Source organism: Colius striatus, chromosome 29 (assembly GCF_028858725.1).
Source record: "Colius striatus isolate bColStr4 chromosome 29, bColStr4.1.hap1, whole genome shotgun sequence".
Lineage (NCBI taxonomy): Eukaryota > Metazoa > Chordata > Aves > Coliiformes > Coliidae > Colius > Colius striatus.
This window is the reverse complement of record NC_084787.1, coordinates 916,308-932,788: the sequence shown is the minus strand read 5'-3', so window position 1 is coordinate 932,788 and position 16,481 is coordinate 916,308. Positions and strand designations below refer to the sequence as shown.

Genomic DNA, 16,481 nt, shown 5'->3' with positions numbered 1-16,481 from the left:
TGTTGGGTGTATGCACAGGGATGGCAGCAGCTGCACCAGGGATGGGGTTGGAAGCACCAGAAGCACAATCAGATGAGGTTGGAAGCATCTAGGATGAAGTGCTCATCATCCTGCCTCTCCCAGCTCCCTCTGGGTCAGCAACCTCAAAACTAGGGTCAAAAAAAGACAGCTGAGGGGCTGACAGAGATGGGCTCTGATTCTGCTTTATTTAATTTACTTCATATTATTTAGTTTATTTTATTTTCTCTTTATCAATAGTGCCCCGGGCAGTGGGTGTGGTTTAGTCCCTCAAAAACTCTCTTTTCTGCCTTAAATAGGGAAGGAAATTCACCTCCCTAACCCCCATTTCTGTCCTCAGGTCTCATCCTTGGAGTCCCCAACCATTGGGGTCCTTCATCCCTGGTCTCATCCTTGAGGACCAATTCGTGGGGTCTCTTCCTTGGGGGGAAGGAGGGGTCCCCTTGTTGGAGTTCAATCCTTTGGGGCCCCAGCCTCAGTGTTCCCATCCTTCATGTCCCTATCTTTAGTGTCCCATCATCGAGGTCCCATTCTTGGGGCCTCTCTCTTTGTGCCCTCATCGTCGATCTCCCAACCTCGGTGTCCTCCCTCTGCTTTCCTCGGTGTCCCCCACCTTCACGGTCTCCTCGGGGTCCGGTCCCGGGCCGGGCTGTCACTGCATGGAGCCGTAGGGCCAGTTGAGGGCAGCGCCGGCGAGCAGCATGTCTCGGATGAGGGTCTCGATGGGGGTCTTGCCGACCAGGCCGCTGAAGAAGAGCTGCTGGATGCCGGGGGCGGAGACGCTGCGCAGGGCGGGCAGGCGCAGGAGCAGGCGGCCGAAGCGGCTGGGCTGGCGCGGGTGCTGCCGCCGGACGTGTTCCTCCAGCGCACACTGAGACTTCTCCTGCACATCGGCCACTTGCCCCGGGTCCGACAGCCCGGCCGCGTCTGCGGGGCCCCGGGGAAACTGAGGCACGGCGGCCGCACCTTCCCCTTCATTCCCATCGACCCCACCCCCCCCCTTAACCTCACCCCATTGGAGCCCCACACCGTTAAGCCCGACCTTAACACCCCCCCACCCCCCCCTTCCAGCCCCGGGCCACTCATCGCTCACGCGCCCATTGAGCCTCCGCCCCGCTAAGCCACGCCCACTTTCCCACGCCCCGCCCGTTTTCCCACGCCCCCGCCCATTCATAACCCGCGCGCCCATTGACGCCCGATCTCAGTGAGACCCCGCCCCGTTAAGCCCCGCCCACCCAGCCCATTCACACCTTCTGACGACCCCACCCCATCCCCTTGGATCCCCCCCCATTCTACTCCTCTCCTTAAAGCCCTCCCCGTTAAGCCTCTCCCTCATTTCTCCCCTCATCCCATTCATCCCCCTCCACACCCACCCCCGTTAGAACGCCCCCACCCCCTCTTGGGACCCCACCCCCTTAAGCCCCTCCTCCTCGCGACCCCACCCCAACACCCCCCTCCCCTCCCCTCCCCTCCCCTCCCCTCCCCTCCCCTCCCTTCTCACCCGGGGAGAAGAGCGCCAGGGCCTTGAGACAGGCGAATTCGGCGGCATCGACCCGCAGCGCCTTCAGCTTCTGCACCTGCTCCTGGAAGAGCTGGACGTGGCCCATGAAGGCGCCGACGCGCTCGGCGGCCCCGGGGGCGGCGTGGAGCCCGGCGGCTGCCAGGAGCGGGGCGGCGTGGAAGGGCAGCGCCGACTGCGCCGCGTTCAGCACGAACAGCTCGCTCCAGCCCAAGCGCAGCAAAGCCACTTGGTCCGAAAGCTGCAAGTCCGGGAAGAACGGGATTCCCTTGGCCCATTCCACGGCGCTGAAGAGGAGGCGAGCGGCCAGCTCGCAGATGCCCTCCACGCCCAGCACGCCACCGGGCTGCAGGCTCTGGGCGCCGTAGCGAGCCGGCAGGTAGGGCTCGGCACGGAGCAGCGAGGAGATGAAGCTGCTCAAGCAGCCGTGGCTGCCGTAGGGGTCCCCGGGGGTCAGGGTGTACTGGCCGGGGCTGCTCGGGGCCGGGGCCATGCGGCCTCGCTGCACGGCTGCGGAGGGGAGCAAGAGGTCAGCACCCCAACGCCGTCACCCCCACACACCCGGTTCCCCGGGGATTAAACACAGCCGGGGGTGCAGGGTGGCTGCCCGTGTTGGAGGAGGGGTTGTGCCACCCGTGATGGGGTGGAGTTTTTGGACAACCCCAAAGTGAATCCGCTTTTCCTTGTTAAATCCACACAGAGCAGGGCTCCACTGCTGGATTTGGTGCTGGTTCCCAGCAGGCACCGCTGGGATAAGGAACATCACAACCTCTGCTGCGATTGGGTGGGGAAACTGAGGCACCCAAAAAGCCCAAACCTGCCCCCAAAACCCCCTGCAGTGTGTCTGCTCCACAGCGGGTTATTTGCCTGGATTATTGGGGTTTTTTCCCCCAGGGATTTAATCCTCTGCTCTGCCAGCACGAAGCACACAGAGGTTTGCTGAGAGGGGAGCTCCCTATGCCCAGGACTGCTCCTAAAATCCATCCCCCCTCCCCAGGAAATCCAACCATCCTTTTTGGGGAAGAAAAGGGGAAATCGAAGCTTAGGCTTGAGCCGATTTCATCCCTGAGCCCAGTTCTGCCTCCTCCACATCTATCTGTGCACACCAGGGTGTGCCACAAGGGACGAGCCGGGGAGTCCCTTCCCCACCTCCCACAACTTCCCACCTTACCTGGAATTTGAGGTGTTTGTTTAATGCTAAAAAAAAGCAACTTTGGAATTTGGGGAATTTTTAAACGCTGGGAAAGGCAGCTTTGGAGTTTGAGGGATTATTTTACTGGTGGAAAATGCGACTTTGGAACGTGATGGAGGGTTTTTTTACTGCTTCAAAAGGTGACTTTTGAAATTTGGGGTTTATTTTTAATGCCAAAAAGGTGGGGTTTGGATTTCAGGAACCTTTTTTTTTAAATATATGCTGGAAAAGATGATTTGCCAGGTGGGAACATCGCCAAAAGACCAACCCCTCAGCACTGCCTGGAGGGGCTCCAGGGTGAACCCCCCGTTCAGGGGATAAGGCAGAGCCCGATCTGCTAATAATTGTTTATAATCTCGATGTAATTATTTATAAACGCTCAATTTATAACCACTAAACTCGTAAATAAGGACGGTGACCATAGAGAAGGACCCTTCCAGGTCCATATTCAAGCGGGGAAGCTGCTGCACAGCAGATTCAGCGCCGAGGTTTTGGCACGAAGGTGAAGCCGGTTCCTCAACACCCCGTTTGGGACTTAAACCCCCTCAAAATCTGCTTCAAAGATGCTGCTTTTTTGGAGGGGAAGGGAAATAAAACCATCCCAAAAGACGATGGGAGTGGTTGGAGGGCCAGGGACTGACACCCACATCGGGAGCTGGAAGTGGGATTTTAATCCCGGTCTCGCTCAATATTCCGAGTCTTTCACTTCAGGGTTTTTTTTACCCTCCTCGGAAGAAGCCGAATTCCTCGCTTTTAGAAAGAATATCTGTATTATTACCCTCGAATCTTCACGGGGCTTTAACAGCCGCAGCCCTGGGCTGTGAGTAGGGGTGAGGAAAAGTCAACCCCGTCCATCTCAGCCCAAAGCCGATGGATGGACCCGAGCCCGAAGGAGACGGCGCGTGGGAAAACGGAGTTTGGAGGAGAGAATTCAGCGGGATGCGACACGGGCTCCCGCGGCAGGGAGGGAGACAAAAAGAGGGCAAAAAGGCTCCCCTCAGAAGGAGCGGAGGGTGTTTATCCCCGTGAAAAGGAGAGGAGGGAGTCCCGGGGCGATTCGGGATTTAGGAGCCCACAGAGGGGGCTGAGGATGGGCACAGGGGGTCGGGGAGCCTCAGACTCTTCCCGGGGGGCTTCTTTCCCCATTTGAGGACGCTCCCCCCAAACGATGGGCCCGAGGGAGGAGGAAAGGCGAAGGGAAAATGAAAGAGAAGAAGGAGAGATGCTTTCTCTTTCTCTTTCCCCCCCTTTTTCTTTCTCTTTCCTTCTTTTGTCTTCCCCATTCGGGTTTCTTCGCTCCGTTCCTTCTTCCCCCTCTCCTTTCCCTCCTTTCTCGTTTCCTCCTGCGCTTTTTCCTTCCCTTTTCATTTTCGTTCCTTCCTGCTCTTTTCCCCTTTCCCCTCCTTTTCTTCTCCACCTTTGCTCTTCCCTGCTCGCACCGTTCCCGTCTCAGCTCCTGCACCCCTGTCCTTTCCCATCCCCTCTCTCCTTTTCCATTCCATCCCTTCTCCTTTCTCTCCTGCTCTTTTCATCTCTCCCTCTTCTCCATCTTCATTCCCTTCTTCACCCTCTCTCTCTTTCCCTTCTCCATCCCCTCCTTTTGCACCCTCTTCTAGCTTCTCTTTCTCTTTTCCAGCCCCTCTCCTCCTCTCCCACCCTTCTTTTCCACCCTCTCACCTTCTTTTCCACCCTCTGACCTTCTTTTCCACGCTCTCACCTTCTTTTCCATCCTCTCTTCTTGTTTTCCACCCTCTTTCCTTTTCCATCCTCTCTCCCCCGTCTCCATCCTTTCTCCCTCTCCGGTTTTCCTCTCCCCTCGCCCCTTCCCGTTCCTCTCCTCACCTTCCCGCCGCATCCCCACGCGGAGGCACTTTCGGAGCCGACAGTACTGACACTGGTTGCGGTGCGGTTGGTCCACGGGGCAGTCCCGGCCCCCCCGGCAGCTGTAGGACAGATTCCGCCGCACCGACCGCTTGAAGAAGCTTTTGCAGCCCTCGCAGGTGAATTGTCCGTAGTGCTTCCCGCTCGCCTTGTCCCCGCACACCAGACAATCCCCCGCTGCCTTCGGGCCCCCGGCGGCTGGGGGAGGAGGAGGAGGAGGAGGAGGAGGAAGAGGAGGCTCCGGCCACGGCCCCGCCGCCAGAGCCATGGTGGGGGGCGGCGAGGCTGGGGGTGGGAAGGAGATTCCCCCTTGAGGAAAGGGGTGTTTTGGGGAGAGGGACGGGGATAGAGGTGAAGAGGAGACCCCGGAGTGGAAAGGGGAGATGCGGGATGGAGAAGAGGGGTCCGGGATGGAGAAAGGGAATCCGGGATGCAGGAGGTGAGTCCGGGGATGGAAGGATGGAGAAAGGAGCCCCGGAACAGGGAGAGCCCGGGATGGGGGACGGGAGCAGCCGGGATGCAGCGAGGAAGCTCCAGGGATGGAGCAGTGAGAAAGGAGCCCCGGGACTGAGGTGGGAGTCTGAGAACGGAGCGGGGACACGCGGGATGGGGAAGAGGGAAAGGAGCCTCGGAGCAGGGAGCGCCCGGGAGAGGGGAAAAGGAGCCGTTGGGTTCTGGCTGGGAAAGATCCCGGGGCGGCGGAACCGGGGGCTGCGGGTGAGGGACGGGCTGGGGAAGGGCAGGGATGGGCTGGGGAAGGGACGGGCTGGGGAAGGGCAGGGACGGGCTGGGGAAGGGACGGGCTGGGGAAGGGCTGGGGAAGGGCAGGGACGGGCTGGGGAAGGGCTGGGGAAGGGCTGGAAGCAGCGGCGGAGGAGGAGAAAGAGAAAAGTTAATTCTCCTCCCCGCGGGCGCTGCCGGATCGCGGGGGGAGGGTGCAGAGAGAGGGGAGGCGGCTCCTCGAGGAGGGGTCCCGGGCTCCCGGAGAGGTGGGGTGAGAGCTCCCAAACGGCCCTTTGCAGCTGGGGATGGAACAATTCCCCCACTTCCCTCACGGTGGCAGCGGCCCCTCAGGCCCCAGCAACCACAACGCTGGTGCCCAAGCACAAGGTTTTTTTCCCTCTGAAACGAACGATGAGGCTTAAATGGAAAGAAAAAAGAGTCGGGGGAGCTCCACGTTGCAACCAAAAGGTTTCACAGGAAAAGCTTTTCCCCCCTCAGCCAGGCGCCGGGATCCGTTGGATGCTGGTTGTGCCGTGGGGCTGTGACAGCAGCCCAAGTGCAGGTGGGAGCAGGGAAAGCTCAGTGTCCCCACCACGAGATTGGGCATCAGCCTGAAGCCTCGGGCAGCAGCTTCTTTCTCTCCCCAGTTGGTGCCTTCCCTCCCTCCCAACTCATCAGCATCGTGTGGGGAGTCCTCACACAGGGCAGCGGTGCCAGAGGGGACAGTCCCAGCCTGGATTCCCTCTGTCACCCCATTTCTGCTGCCAGACACCAAACAGCAGAGCTGTGGCCAGTGAAACTGCTCTTTTATTTCTCAAAGAATAGCTGCAATTTCATCAACAGGGCAAAGAGAGAGAGAGAGAGAGAGAGAGAGAGAGAGATGCTGTGTCACTGCAGCTGGAGAGAGCAGAAGGTGGTGGTGGGTGATCTCCAGGAGAACTGTGAGTATGACAATTTTACTCTGAAAAAAAACCCCAAACAATCGATTTTTTTCTCCCCTCCCCCCTCCCCCCAAAAAGGAGAAGTCTCTGGGGGCCTGTAAATCAGATTCCAACCCCCCCTAAGCAAAGGGCTCCTTCCCAGCCTGGGCTGATCTAACAGAAGGACGTTGCCCACAGAGCCAGAAAATGCTTCTTGAGGTGAGTTGATCCATCCAAGCAGAGCATCAGTGGTTTCCCCAGAGCCTCAGGAGCCCCCAGCAGCACAGGCTCTGCCTATATCAGAGGGTAAGAGCCATAACTGGCGATGCCACAGTGGTTCTGGTGGTTCCTGGACATCCTGATGTAGCCTTTGTCTCCAAAATGTTCTCCCCAGCTGTCGGGACATGAAACAAAGAGACAGGAGAACAACTGAGCTCCTTTAGCTGTGGCTGAAGTGTTGCAGCACCAAAGGGTTTCCATTAACTGCCCCAGGGGTTTCTCATCCAGGACACAAAGGGAACTGGAGGTGGCTGTAAGTGTATTTCAAAGGTGTTTGGGGTTCCTTCAGCCTGCCAGGTGCTTTGACATCACTCAGCCTGAACCCTTGGGGAGCAGCTGGAGCATTGACACCCCCAGCAGCCAAGTGAGCCCCCTCTGCTCCTTGCAAGCATCAGCTGAGGGGGTGTGTTGGAGCAGTGGGAGAGGAGCAGCCGTTCCCCAGGGGGAAGGAGAGTTTCACCATCGTGCCTTTACCTGTTTTTCACCAGCCAATAGTCCTTGTCGCTCAGGGTGCCGTAGCCCACCACCAGCACGCCGTGATTCACCTCCTGGCTGCAGCGGGGGTCATCGTACACACCTGGGCACAACACAGCAGGACTTGGGGGGCTTTGGCCACCCCCAGCCCACAGCACCTTGTCTCTGAGCCAGGACTTCAGCCCCAACCTGCCAAATCCCACCCAAACCCCGCCGGGCTTCACGTGCAGGGAGACACGGAGCGGGGCAGAGCTGGAGGGGGCAGGACTCACCTGACCTGTAGAGGAAGAAGGTGGGTTGGGTGGCATCGATGGCAACAGAGACGGGGCCGACGTTGGCCACAGCCTCCTTCAGCGCCGCCTCGTCGGCAAACGGCAGCTCCACGTACCTGGAGCAGGTGGCAGCGCGCGTGGAGGCGTTGTACTGGCACGTCCCGTTCTGGGGGGACAGAGGGGGAGCTGAGGCAGCCTGAGGAAGCCACCAGCAATGTCTGAAGCAAGGCTTCCAGTGTGGGTTTTCTAACAATCCTCTTTTCCCCACAGAGGGGACGGCTGGAGGGCCCTGGAGCTCGTCCATCCCCACAGCAAGAGCAGCCACACTTCTCTGCCCCTTCTGCCACACTCCTCTGCCCCTTCTGCCACACTTCTCTGCCCCTTCTGCCACACTTCTCTGCCCCTTCTGACAGACTTCTCTGCCTTTTCTTCTGGAGATGACAATACTGCAGCCACTTCCCTAAAGAGACCCTCCTCGACTTCCTCATCCCTCCCAGCACCCCTCTCTCGCCTCTAACCCAAACTTCTTCTGTTCTAAGTTAAGCCCAGGGCTTCCCACTCTCCCCCTGGACACAGGGAAGGGTGACTTTTGTCTCTGTAGCTGGGTGTTTGATGACTTGTATTGGGTTTTTCTTCCCTGGACTGAGCTGCTCTTACTTTGCCCTGTTTCCACAGGCCACGGTTTCATTTTGGGGCACCAATGTCTCTGGCCATGGAGCCTCTCAGCATTAGGATCTCTGTTTTCCTATGGCTCCTTCCTTATGGCCTTCCAGCATCTGCTGGAGGTGACTTTTACAGGCAACTGCACGGCCAGAAACCTCTGGAAGGGCAGAAATAGCAATATCCCATTTCAAAAGCACAGGAGATGGGATAATAGAGCTGAGGGCAGCAGCCAGGACTCCTGTCCCCATTTTCCCTCCTAACAGGTTGTGTAATAATTGCTGCAGGACAGAAATAAACAGGTAGAAATTCTGGCTGCCAGTCCAGTCCTTCCCCTGTGAGGCAAAAAGCCAACAGTCCAAAGAAAGAACCTGCTGTGGGGGCTGAGATGAGCCTGGCAGGCAGCAAGAGAGGGAAACCAGGGGGAGAGGAGGAGGGTGTTTGTGCAGGGGAGCAGGGTGATGTGTTTCCCTGCAGGTCTGAGCCCTACCTGGGCTGTGTAGGGGTAGGACTCGTCCGAGTCGATGCCTTGGTTGTCGATGATGTACTGGAACGCCTTGGTCATGAAGCCCCCGCTGCAGCCCTTGTTCCCATACATCATGGAGCAGTCCACGAGGTTCTGGGTGCTCAGGGACACCAGCTTCCCCGTCTTGAGCTTCACCTGCGCTTCGAGGGCTCCCACGGCGCTGAAAGCCCAGCACGACCCACAGGAACCCTGCAGAAGGCCACGAGGAGCTCAGCCCCAGCACGGGACTGAGACCCCAAATGCCACAGAGGAGGAGCTTCTTGGCACCTGGTTCTTCACTTCTGTGACACATCCCTTCTCCCTCCAGTCCACCGTGTCCGGGAGCTCGCTGCCGGGCTGCCGTCGGTACGTGACGCTCCGGTTGGAGCGGGGGACGGCGTTGAGCCCAGTCAACAGAGCTGCCACTTCCTCACGGGTCTGGGGGTGAGAGAAAAGGCTGGGTCATGGCATCAGAGAATGAAGAATGACCTAGAGATGAAGAATGACCTAGAGATGAATGAAGAATGACCTAGAGATGAATGAAGAATGATCTAGAGGTCATCCAGCCCAACCCCTTGCTAAGGCAGGACCAGCAAGATCAGGTCACCACGATCTCCTTGTCTCTGGTGAACCCAGTGGGGGTGTGATGGGGGTGGAAGGGGATTTCCCCTCAACACTCTGAGCAGCAGGAGGTCTGTGGAGCTCTTGGCTTTTTAATCTTTCACATTTAAGCACTCATCAGAAAAAGAGAGAAAAAGAAAAGCCGAAGCTTCACTCCAGCACCAGAACGTCCCCAGAAGCTGCTGTGCTCATCAACAACCGTGAGCCACGGCTGAGGGATGATTTGTAAACAGACAGACTGCCCAGGCCTGGGCCCACCCAGCCCAAACGTGGCGTCCAGGGCTGGTTTCCTCACCCCAGGTTGCCTCACACCGGCCAGTGGAGCACAGCAACGCCCGAGCACTTTGTCCACAGCCGCTGGAGTCCACGAGAAGAGGATGGGCTAAGGGCTCTCGGGAGTTTTCCCACCCCTGAGCCTCTGATATTCCTCTTCTCATCAACCTCATGGGTAATTAGAGACCAAGACCCTTCCCAGCAGCACCCACCATGTCTGCCAGGTGGTTCATGCCCAGCTCGTAGGAGTGCAGCCCCAGGGACCGCTCCAGGTTGTGCAGCGTCACCAGCCGCAGGTTCCTCTCCCAGGTCAGGCGCCGCTGCCCGTCCTCCTGCCGGGATCAAACGCAGCCTCGTGGTGGGTGGAAACAGCCCCAGCCCCTCCTCAGCTGTTTCACCCCGTTTTATCCCCCCCAAAAGGCGCCTGGGAGGCCCTGGCAGCCCCTCCCTGGGGACCAGCCGTGCCTGGGAGCGCTGCCGGGGCTGCTCCCTGCTGCGGGGGCTTGTGCAGCTCCCACCACGTCGGCGCCCTGAGCCACCTCCAACCCCTCCAGCACGTCCCTACCTCGTGCTGATACTCTTTGCTGTAGGTTTTCTTCCAGAGCTGCCAGTGCCAGTCCAGCACGGGGTCAGGGGCTGCCAGTGCCAGTGCCAAGGAGGCCAGCAGAGCGACGGGAGGCAGCAGCTTCATCCTGCTCGCTGGGACTCGACGCTCGCCGGGAGCTCAGCGCCTGCAGCTGGAGCCGTTCTTGACCCTTCAGTGACAAATCCGGTTGGGTGAGGGAGGCAGGAGGGTGATGACATCCCTGACCCAGACTCGGTGGCATGTCCTCCACGGGGTTTCTACACCAGGTGATGCCAACAGCTCCCGTCCTGCCTGCCCAGACAAACACCCCGCAGGGGCACTGCCCACCCCCTGCTCGCCTGGCTCCTGCCCCAGCCCCTGTGAGAAGGGGACAGAAATCCCACCCAGGGCCCAGAAACTTCCTTCTGAGAAGGAAAAAGAAAGGTGTATTGGAGCCAAGCCCTGGCCATGCAGACACTGACACACAGGGACACATCCAGACACGCTCCTCCTGGCACCATTCCACCCTGACCAAGGAGCCCTCCCCGGGGGAGTTTTACACATCATCCTGTCAGGAGGCTGTTGTGACAAACCTCTGTATCCCAGCACCTTTAAAAGCCAAACCAAACCCTATTTGTACCAAACCCACACCTACCAGGTGCTGAGGATGGGCCACCACGAACAGCTCAACTACCCAGAGAGGGTTTGAGGGAGCTTAGAGATAAGATGGAGTCAAAGTCAACACAAGAACACTGTTCCTTCAGTTTTACTTCCTCAAACCTCAGCTGCCCCCGAGGGCTGTCAGAGCACAGAAGCACCAACCTACCTGCACTGGCTGCTGCTGCTGGTGGGTCCCTCCCTGGGCTCAGGGCACAGGCTGGGGGGACACTGGGGCCGGATCCAGCGCGGGGCCGGGAGGGCTCAGGACCGGTGGCACCCGGCGGCTGCAGCTCGTGGCACAAATCACGAGCCAGGAAATGAGGAAATGCCTTGATTTCATTTTCACTTCAGCTGCTCCTGGGCTGGGGCTGGCCCTGCTGCTCCTGGGCTGGGGCTGGAACGGGCCCCTCCGTCCCTGCAGAGGAGGGAGTTCCCCCTTCCCAGCACCCCAAAAGCGAATGGGGAGGCTCTCCAGGTGGTTTATGTGGCTTTTGGGACCAGACTGTGTGGGGGTCACGTTGCCCTGATATGATTTTTTTGCAACTCGGTGCTGAGCTGAGACAGGATGAGGCCCAAGAGCCTCGCTGCTGGTTTGAACTGGGGTAGACCTGAGCTCCCACCTCACCGCAGCATATGAACCAGCACAAAGCCATCACTGGAGGGGGAAAGAAAACCCCAATAGTCCCATTGATTCCCTTTTTGGTGGGGCAGCAGGGATGGGAGGGCAGGATTGAAACCCAGCAGTGAGATGGAGCTGAGCTGGCAAAGCCTCAGCACCACAGGGATGGCAGGAGCCAGGCTGAGCGCCGCTCACGCCACAGTCAGGCTGGAAACAGCGTCAGCAGAGTCATCAGCTGCTGGGAAACCCCTCTCCAGGCTCCAGCCACGGCCTCCTCGGGTTCCCTGGAAGGGCAGCAGGGCAGGGGGGGACATTTCTCCCCACCATGGGACATGAAATGGCTGCAAAAAGCCACTTTCAGGAGAGGAGGAAGCAAGGAGAGGACACAGCTCCATCCATCCATCCATCCATCCATCCATCCATCCATCCATCCTTCCACCCCTCACTGGTTTCTCTCCCCATCCCTTTTTTAACAGCTTTTTGCCTCTCCACTCATGTTTCCTCCCCCACAGCCCCAGGACCAGCCAGATTCCCATCTTTTGGCCCCAGAGGCTGAACCTCCTGACTGCTTCCCTGCCAGATTCTGCTGCCACTAGGAGGAGAAAAATCCCTGATTTGGAAGGAGCCAACAGCACAGAGTCACAGCAAAGCCCCTGGAGTCCAGCCCTGGACCCACTGCCACGGCCACCACCCAGCCCTGTCCCCAGCCACCCGGGATCACCAGATCCCAAGGGATGAATCAGAGCTTCTCCATCACCTCCTGCCTTTGGGTCAAGCCCTACCAGGGCAGAGGAGGGACCGTGTGGGCTCTTAGCCCAGCCCTGACTGGAGGACATGGAGCTTTTGCTCACACTTGGGTGGGTGGTTGTTGTTTTGAGGAAAGAGAATGGGTTTTGGTTGCTGAGGGCAGCTCTGCTGACGCTGCTGCTTTGTCTCTCCCAGAGATGGGCTGTTCCAAGCAGACCTGTTTCAACACTTATTTCTCCTGGTTCTGCATTTGGAACAGTGAAAAACAAGGTCACAAACACATCTGACTGCAGGGAGGAGCCTGGCTGCAGCCAGCCCTGAGGCTGTGCCTCCAAAGGGGCCGAGGAGGGGGTTGATCAACACGTTCTCAAAGCAAATCCCCCTCTGTTCTTCTCCCTGAGAAGCATCAGCCCTTTTTGTGCTGACTCAGCATCCAGGAACCCTGGAGTTTCCTTCGGAGCAGGAATCCCAGATTTTGAGGCAGAATTGAGGAGTGTTTTGGGTGATGCACTTGGATGAAGGTTTTATAGGGCTCAACCAAGGGCTTTTGAGGCTGTGGTTGTGATAGAGCTGAGCATTAAACCTCCCCAAATGTGCCCATGGAGCTGGGGCAGTGCCCAGCCCTGGAGGGATCCCAAAGGCGTGGGGCTGAGGTGCTGAGGGCTGTGGGTCAGTGCTGGGCTGGGCAGAATGAGGCCAGGGCTGGGCCTGCAGCAGCTTCAGGGGCTTTAACAACTGAAATGATTCTGATTCTACGGGAAGGGCTTTTCCAGCATCACAGCCCCTTCCCATCCCAGAGCCAACCAGTCCCTTCCCATCCCAGAGCCAACCAGCCCCAGCCTTTATTCCCAACAGGGTTTTGTTTTGTCCCCTGCAGCCCCCGCTGGGACACAGGGCAGGGGGACACAGATCCACACAGACAGGGAGATTCCACCTTTCATTTCCAACCACTGATCCACAGATGGGTTTGGGGGACTCTCCCTGGGAGGTTTCTCAGGGAGAGGCAGAGATTGCCCCCAGGAGCCGTTTCCATGTGGGGGACGGGGAGGGGAGGGAGGGCAGTGGGGAGGGGAGGGAGGGCAGTGGGGAGGGAGGGCAGTGAGGAGGGTGAGGGAGGGCAGTGGGCAGAGAGGGCAGTGGGGAGGGAGGGCAGTGGGGAGGGTGAGGGAGGGCAGTGGGGAGGGAGGGCAGTGGGCAGGGAGGGCAGTGGGCAGGGTGAGGGAGGGCAGTGGGGAGGGAGGGCAGTGGGCAGGGAGGGCAGTGGGGAGGGTGAGGGAGGGCAGTGGGGAGGGGAGGGCAGTGGGGAGGGGAGGGCAGTGGGCAGGGGCTCGGGCAGCGCTCACATCCGAGGGAAGCTGGCGAGGTTGGCGATGCCACAGGCGTTGTTCCTGTTCCGTGCCAGCAGGACGTAGCCCTTGTTGCCCCACTCCTCGCCCCAGCTGCAGGGGGAAAAGGCAGAGCCTGAGCTGCCAGGAGAAAGCCTGAGGTGTGGGGAAAGGCAGGTGGTGCCCTCCCAAGGTACCTGTTCTTGATGATCCAGTGCTTGGAGCCCTTCTGCGTGCCGTAGCCCACGGCCAGCACCGCGTGGTTGATGTTCTCGGCGTTGCAGCTCTCGTCGTAGTACACGCCTGAGGGGGCAGATGGGGAGGGGGGTTATCCTGCACACAAGCTGCTGTCCGTGCCTCAGTTTCCCCTGCAGCCCCTCACCTCGGCTGTAGAACTGGAAGGAGGGCAGGCTGGCGTCGATGCCCACGGAGACGGGCCCGATCCTGGCCACCGCTCTCTTCAGAGCCTTCTCGTTGCCTTCGGGGATCTCCCGGTAGCCGCGGCACTTGGCCGCCTTCCCGGTGGGGTTGTACATGCAGCTCTCGTCCTGCCAGGAGCAGCCAGGTCAGGGGCAGAGGGGGCAGGCAGGGGGAGCAGGTGGGGGCTGCATCCCCCCGTCCCAGCGCAGACCTGGCCGATGTAGGGGTACGAGTCCTCGGAGTCGATGCCGCGGTTCTGCCGCACGTACTCGAAGGCGTTGGTCATGTAGCCGCCGCCGCAGCCGGCGTTGTTGGACACACAGTCCACCAGGTTCTGGGGGCTGAGGGGCAGCAGCTTCCCAGTCCTGCGCTTCAGCTGCCCCTCCAGTGCCCCCACTGAGCTGAAAGCCCAGCAGGAGCCACACTGGCCCTACGGGGACACAACGGGTGACATTGAGGTGCCACCCTGCCACGGGCACCCCCCAGGAGCCCCCTGCCATGGGCACCCCCAGGAGCCCCCTGCTATGGGCATCCCCAGGAGCCCCCTGCCATGGGCACCCCCAGGAGCCCCCTGCTATGGGCATCCCCAGGAGCCCCCTGCCATGGGCACCCCCAGGAGCCCCCTGCTATGGGCATCCCCAGGAGCCCCCTGCCACGGGCACCCCCCAGGAGCCCCCTGCCATGGGCATCCCCAGGAGCCCCCTGTCATGGACACCCTCAAGGAGACCCCTATCGTGGGCACCCCTGAAAAGCCTCCTGCCATGGACACCCCCAGGAGCTCCCTGTCAGGGACACCCTCAAGGAGCCCCCTGCCATGGGCACCCCCAGGAGCCCCCTGCCATGGACACCCCCCAGGAGCTCCCTGCCATGGACACCCCCCAGGAGACCCCTATCATGGGCACCCCCAGGAGCCCCCTGCCATGGGCACCCCCAGGAGCCCCCTGCCATGGGCACCCCCAAGGAGCCTCCTGCTCACCTGGTTCTTGACAGGGGTCACATAACCTTTCCTCCTCCAGTCCACGGCCGCCGGGGCCCGCTCGGTCCAGTCCGGGACGTAGAGAGTGTCGTTGTGACGTTGGTGGCCACGAGGCACCCTCAGCCCCGTCATGGTCCTCACCACCTCCTGGCTGGTCTGGGGAAGGAGCCCCGGGGGAGATGGTGGGCAGAGCAGCACCCAAAGGTGCTCAGTCGCCTGTGTCCCCTCTGGGTGCACTCACCATGTCACCCAGGTGGTTCATGGCCAGCTCGAAGCTGTGGATGCCCAGCGCCTGCTCCAGGTTGTGCCTGTTGATGTACTTGAGGTTCTTCTCCCAGATCAGCCTCCTCGTCACCTCATCCGCCTGCAGCGCGGGGTGAGACGGTGCTGGGTGCCTCCTGGGCACCGTGGGGATGCCCATGGGGCCACCAGCCTCCCCCTCCAGCCCCTCCTCCTGCCCTACCTCCCCGTTGTACTGCTTCTTGTAGGTTTTCTTCCACAGCTCCCACTGGGCATCCAGCTCCTGCTGGGGCTGCAGCTGGGCCAGGGCCACGGGGACCAGCAGCACCAGCACCGTGGGCCACCACATCCTGGGGAGCAGCTGAACGCTGGGCAGGGGCACAGAGCGAGCCTGGGAGGGCTGGAGGGGGCACAGCACCCAGTGCCCAGCACCACGATGGGCTACAGGGGTCTGAGACCCTCTGTGCCCACCCCAGCACAGGGCTATAGGGCCTGGGAACCCACACTCACCCCATTTCCAAGCCATGGGGTCCCTCTGCACCCCAATATAGAGCCACAAGACACTGGGATCCCCCTCCCCATCCTGTTAACGGGCTGGGGCCAGAACCCTTGTACCTGCCCCCAATTTCCAGGCCATGGGAACCAAGACCTCCTGTGCACCCTGGTTTCTGGCCAGGATCCCACCCTGCTCGGTGGCTGGGACCCCCTTCCCTCTCTGTTTTGGGGCTGGAACTCCCTTCTCTCCCCGTGTTGGGGCCAGGAGCTCATTGTGGGCAGCGCTGGCCGGGTGCAGGCATCAGGAGATGGGACAGCTGGATCCCATCACCATCCCACTGGCGCCCCTCTGGAAACTCCCACCCACGGGGAAACTGAGTTTTGGGGGCACCCAGAGCAGGGGCTGCAGGCAGGGGTGGGGGACACAGCACCCAGCAGGGCCCATCCTGCCTCTCCCTCACCTCACCCACTCACCCCCAGCAGCCGCTGTCCCACCAGACTCCCTGGCACAGCAGGGACGGGGAGCACCAGCCCCCAGCTCGCTGCTCTCTGCCTCCATTCCCCCTCTTGCACCTCTGAGGGTCCCACGTTGCCCCTCAAGGCTCTGTTCTCCCCCCACAAGTCTCCTTTCCCTGGGGCAAGGGCTGGGCTGGGGGCTGCCCTCGCTTACCCCGTCGTGCTGCCGGCGGGAGGATGGCGCAGCCTGAGCCGGGGATGTGGAGCCCGTGGCCACGGAGCCTTTTATGCTGCTGGATTGAGGAAGTTTGGAGGCAGCTGGAAAATGTTGGCAGTGGCTCAGGTTTGCTGGGGCTGGAGGGAAGGAGGAGGAGAGGGAGGAGAGGGGGGAGGCAGCGGCGGCAGCTCCCTCCCGGCTTCACGTGATGCTGTGGGGCAGAGCTGAGTCAGCCCCGGCACAGGAGCCAGTGGCTCTGGATCCCAGGGCCCTGGGGACAGCCTCCTGTCCTGGGGACATCCCACCACGGGACACCCTCCTGCCCCAGCATCCCACCCTGGGGACATGCTCCTGCCCTGGAGACATCCCACCACGGGAACATCCTTGTCTCCAAGCCCTGCTCCAGGTCAAGGGGTGTCTGTGT

At 60.4% G+C, this 16,481-nt stretch overlaps 3 protein-coding genes across 5 annotated transcripts; all 3 read right to left on the bottom strand.

Annotated features, from left to right (window-relative positions):
* Positions 1-206: 206 nt before the first annotated feature.
* Positions 207-4,878, bottom strand: LOC133628372 (nuclear receptor subfamily 2 group F member 1-A-like). Its single transcript, XM_062016425.1, has 3 exons — positions 4,572-4,878; positions 1,520-2,047; positions 207-945 (listed from the first exon to the last, which is right to left on the bottom strand). The coding sequence occupies exons 1-3, from the start codon at positions 4,876-4,878 to the stop codon at positions 671-673; spliced, it is 1,110 nt and encodes a 369-aa protein (XP_061872409.1). The 3' UTR covers positions 207-670.
* A 1,230-nt stretch (positions 4,879-6,108) lies between these two features.
* On the bottom strand, positions 6,109-11,618 carry CTSS (cathepsin S). 2 transcript variants are annotated; one of them, XM_062016423.1, is made up of 9 exons: positions 10,729-11,618; positions 10,558-10,616; positions 9,903-10,092; positions 9,550-9,669; positions 8,732-8,881; positions 8,429-8,653; positions 7,279-7,444; positions 7,007-7,109; positions 6,109-6,647 (listed from the first exon to the last, which is right to left on the bottom strand). In XM_062016423.1, the coding sequence occupies exons 3-9, from the start codon at positions 10,026-10,028 to the stop codon at positions 6,548-6,550; spliced, it is 990 nt and encodes a 329-aa protein (XP_061872407.1). In that variant the 5' UTR covers positions 10,029-10,092; positions 10,558-10,616; positions 10,729-11,618; the 3' UTR covers positions 6,109-6,547. The 2 variants fall into 2 exon arrangements, with proteins under 2 accessions (XP_061872407.1, XP_061872408.1); XM_062016424.1 differs by lacking the exon at positions 10,558-10,616.
* A 1,234-nt stretch (positions 11,619-12,852) lies between these two features.
* Positions 12,853-16,257, bottom strand: CTSK (cathepsin K). 2 transcript variants are annotated; one of them, XM_062016422.1, is made up of 8 exons: positions 16,055-16,257; positions 15,113-15,289; positions 14,891-15,013; positions 14,650-14,805; positions 13,885-14,103; positions 13,636-13,801; positions 13,451-13,556; positions 12,853-13,367 (listed from the first exon to the last, which is right to left on the bottom strand). In XM_062016422.1, the coding sequence occupies exons 2-8, from the start codon at positions 15,236-15,238 to the stop codon at positions 13,268-13,270; spliced, it is 996 nt and encodes a 331-aa protein (XP_061872406.1). In that variant the 5' UTR covers positions 15,239-15,289; positions 16,055-16,257; the 3' UTR covers positions 12,853-13,267. The 2 variants fall into 2 exon arrangements, with proteins under 2 accessions (XP_061872406.1, XP_061872405.1); XM_062016421.1 differs by having other exon boundaries at positions 15,113-15,257; positions 16,055-16,141.
* Positions 16,258-16,481: the final 224 nt, after the last annotated feature.

What these genes read in the sequence shown, in the direction of transcription:
- LOC133628372 (XM_062016425.1), bottom strand. Translation starts at nt 4,878, where the DNA reads ATGGCTCTGGCGGCGGGGCCGTGGCCGGAGCCTCCTCTTCCTCCTCCT. An exon ending in CGTGGGGATGCGGCGGGAAG is followed by an intron (nt 2,048 to 4,571) that starts GTGAGGAGAGGA and finishes TCCCCTCCGCAG; the next exon opens with CCGTGCAGCGAGGCCGCATG. An exon ending in CCTGGCGCTCTTCTCCCCGG is followed by an intron (nt 946 to 1,519) that starts GTGAGAAGGGAG and finishes GGGGCCCCGCAG; the next exon opens with ACGCGGCCGGGCTGTCGGAC.
- CTSS (XM_062016423.1), bottom strand. Translation starts at nt 10,028, where the DNA reads ATGAAGCTGCTGCCTCCCGTCGCTCTGCTGGCCTCCTTGGCACTGGCA. An exon ending in TCACAGAAGTGAAGAACCAG is followed by an intron (nt 8,654 to 8,731) that starts GTGCCAAGAAGC and finishes GGCCTTCTGCAG; the next exon opens with GGTTCCTGTGGGTCGTGCTG. An exon ending in CCTACCCCTACACAGCCCAG is followed by an intron (nt 7,445 to 8,428) that starts GTAGGGCTCAGA and finishes CTGTCCCCCCAG; the next exon opens with AACGGGACGTGCCAGTACAA.
- CTSK (XM_062016422.1), bottom strand. Translation starts at nt 15,238, where the DNA reads ATGTGGTGGCCCACGGTGCTGGTGCTGCTGGTCCCCGTGGCCCTGGCC. An exon ending in TGAACCACCTGGGTGACATG is followed by an intron (nt 14,806 to 14,890) that starts GTGAGTGCACCC and finishes CTCCTTCCCCAG; the next exon opens with ACCAGCCAGGAGGTGGTGAG. An exon ending in TGACCCCTGTCAAGAACCAG is followed by an intron (nt 14,104 to 14,649) that starts GTGAGCAGGAGG and finishes GTGTCCCCGTAG; the next exon opens with GGCCAGTGTGGCTCCTGCTG.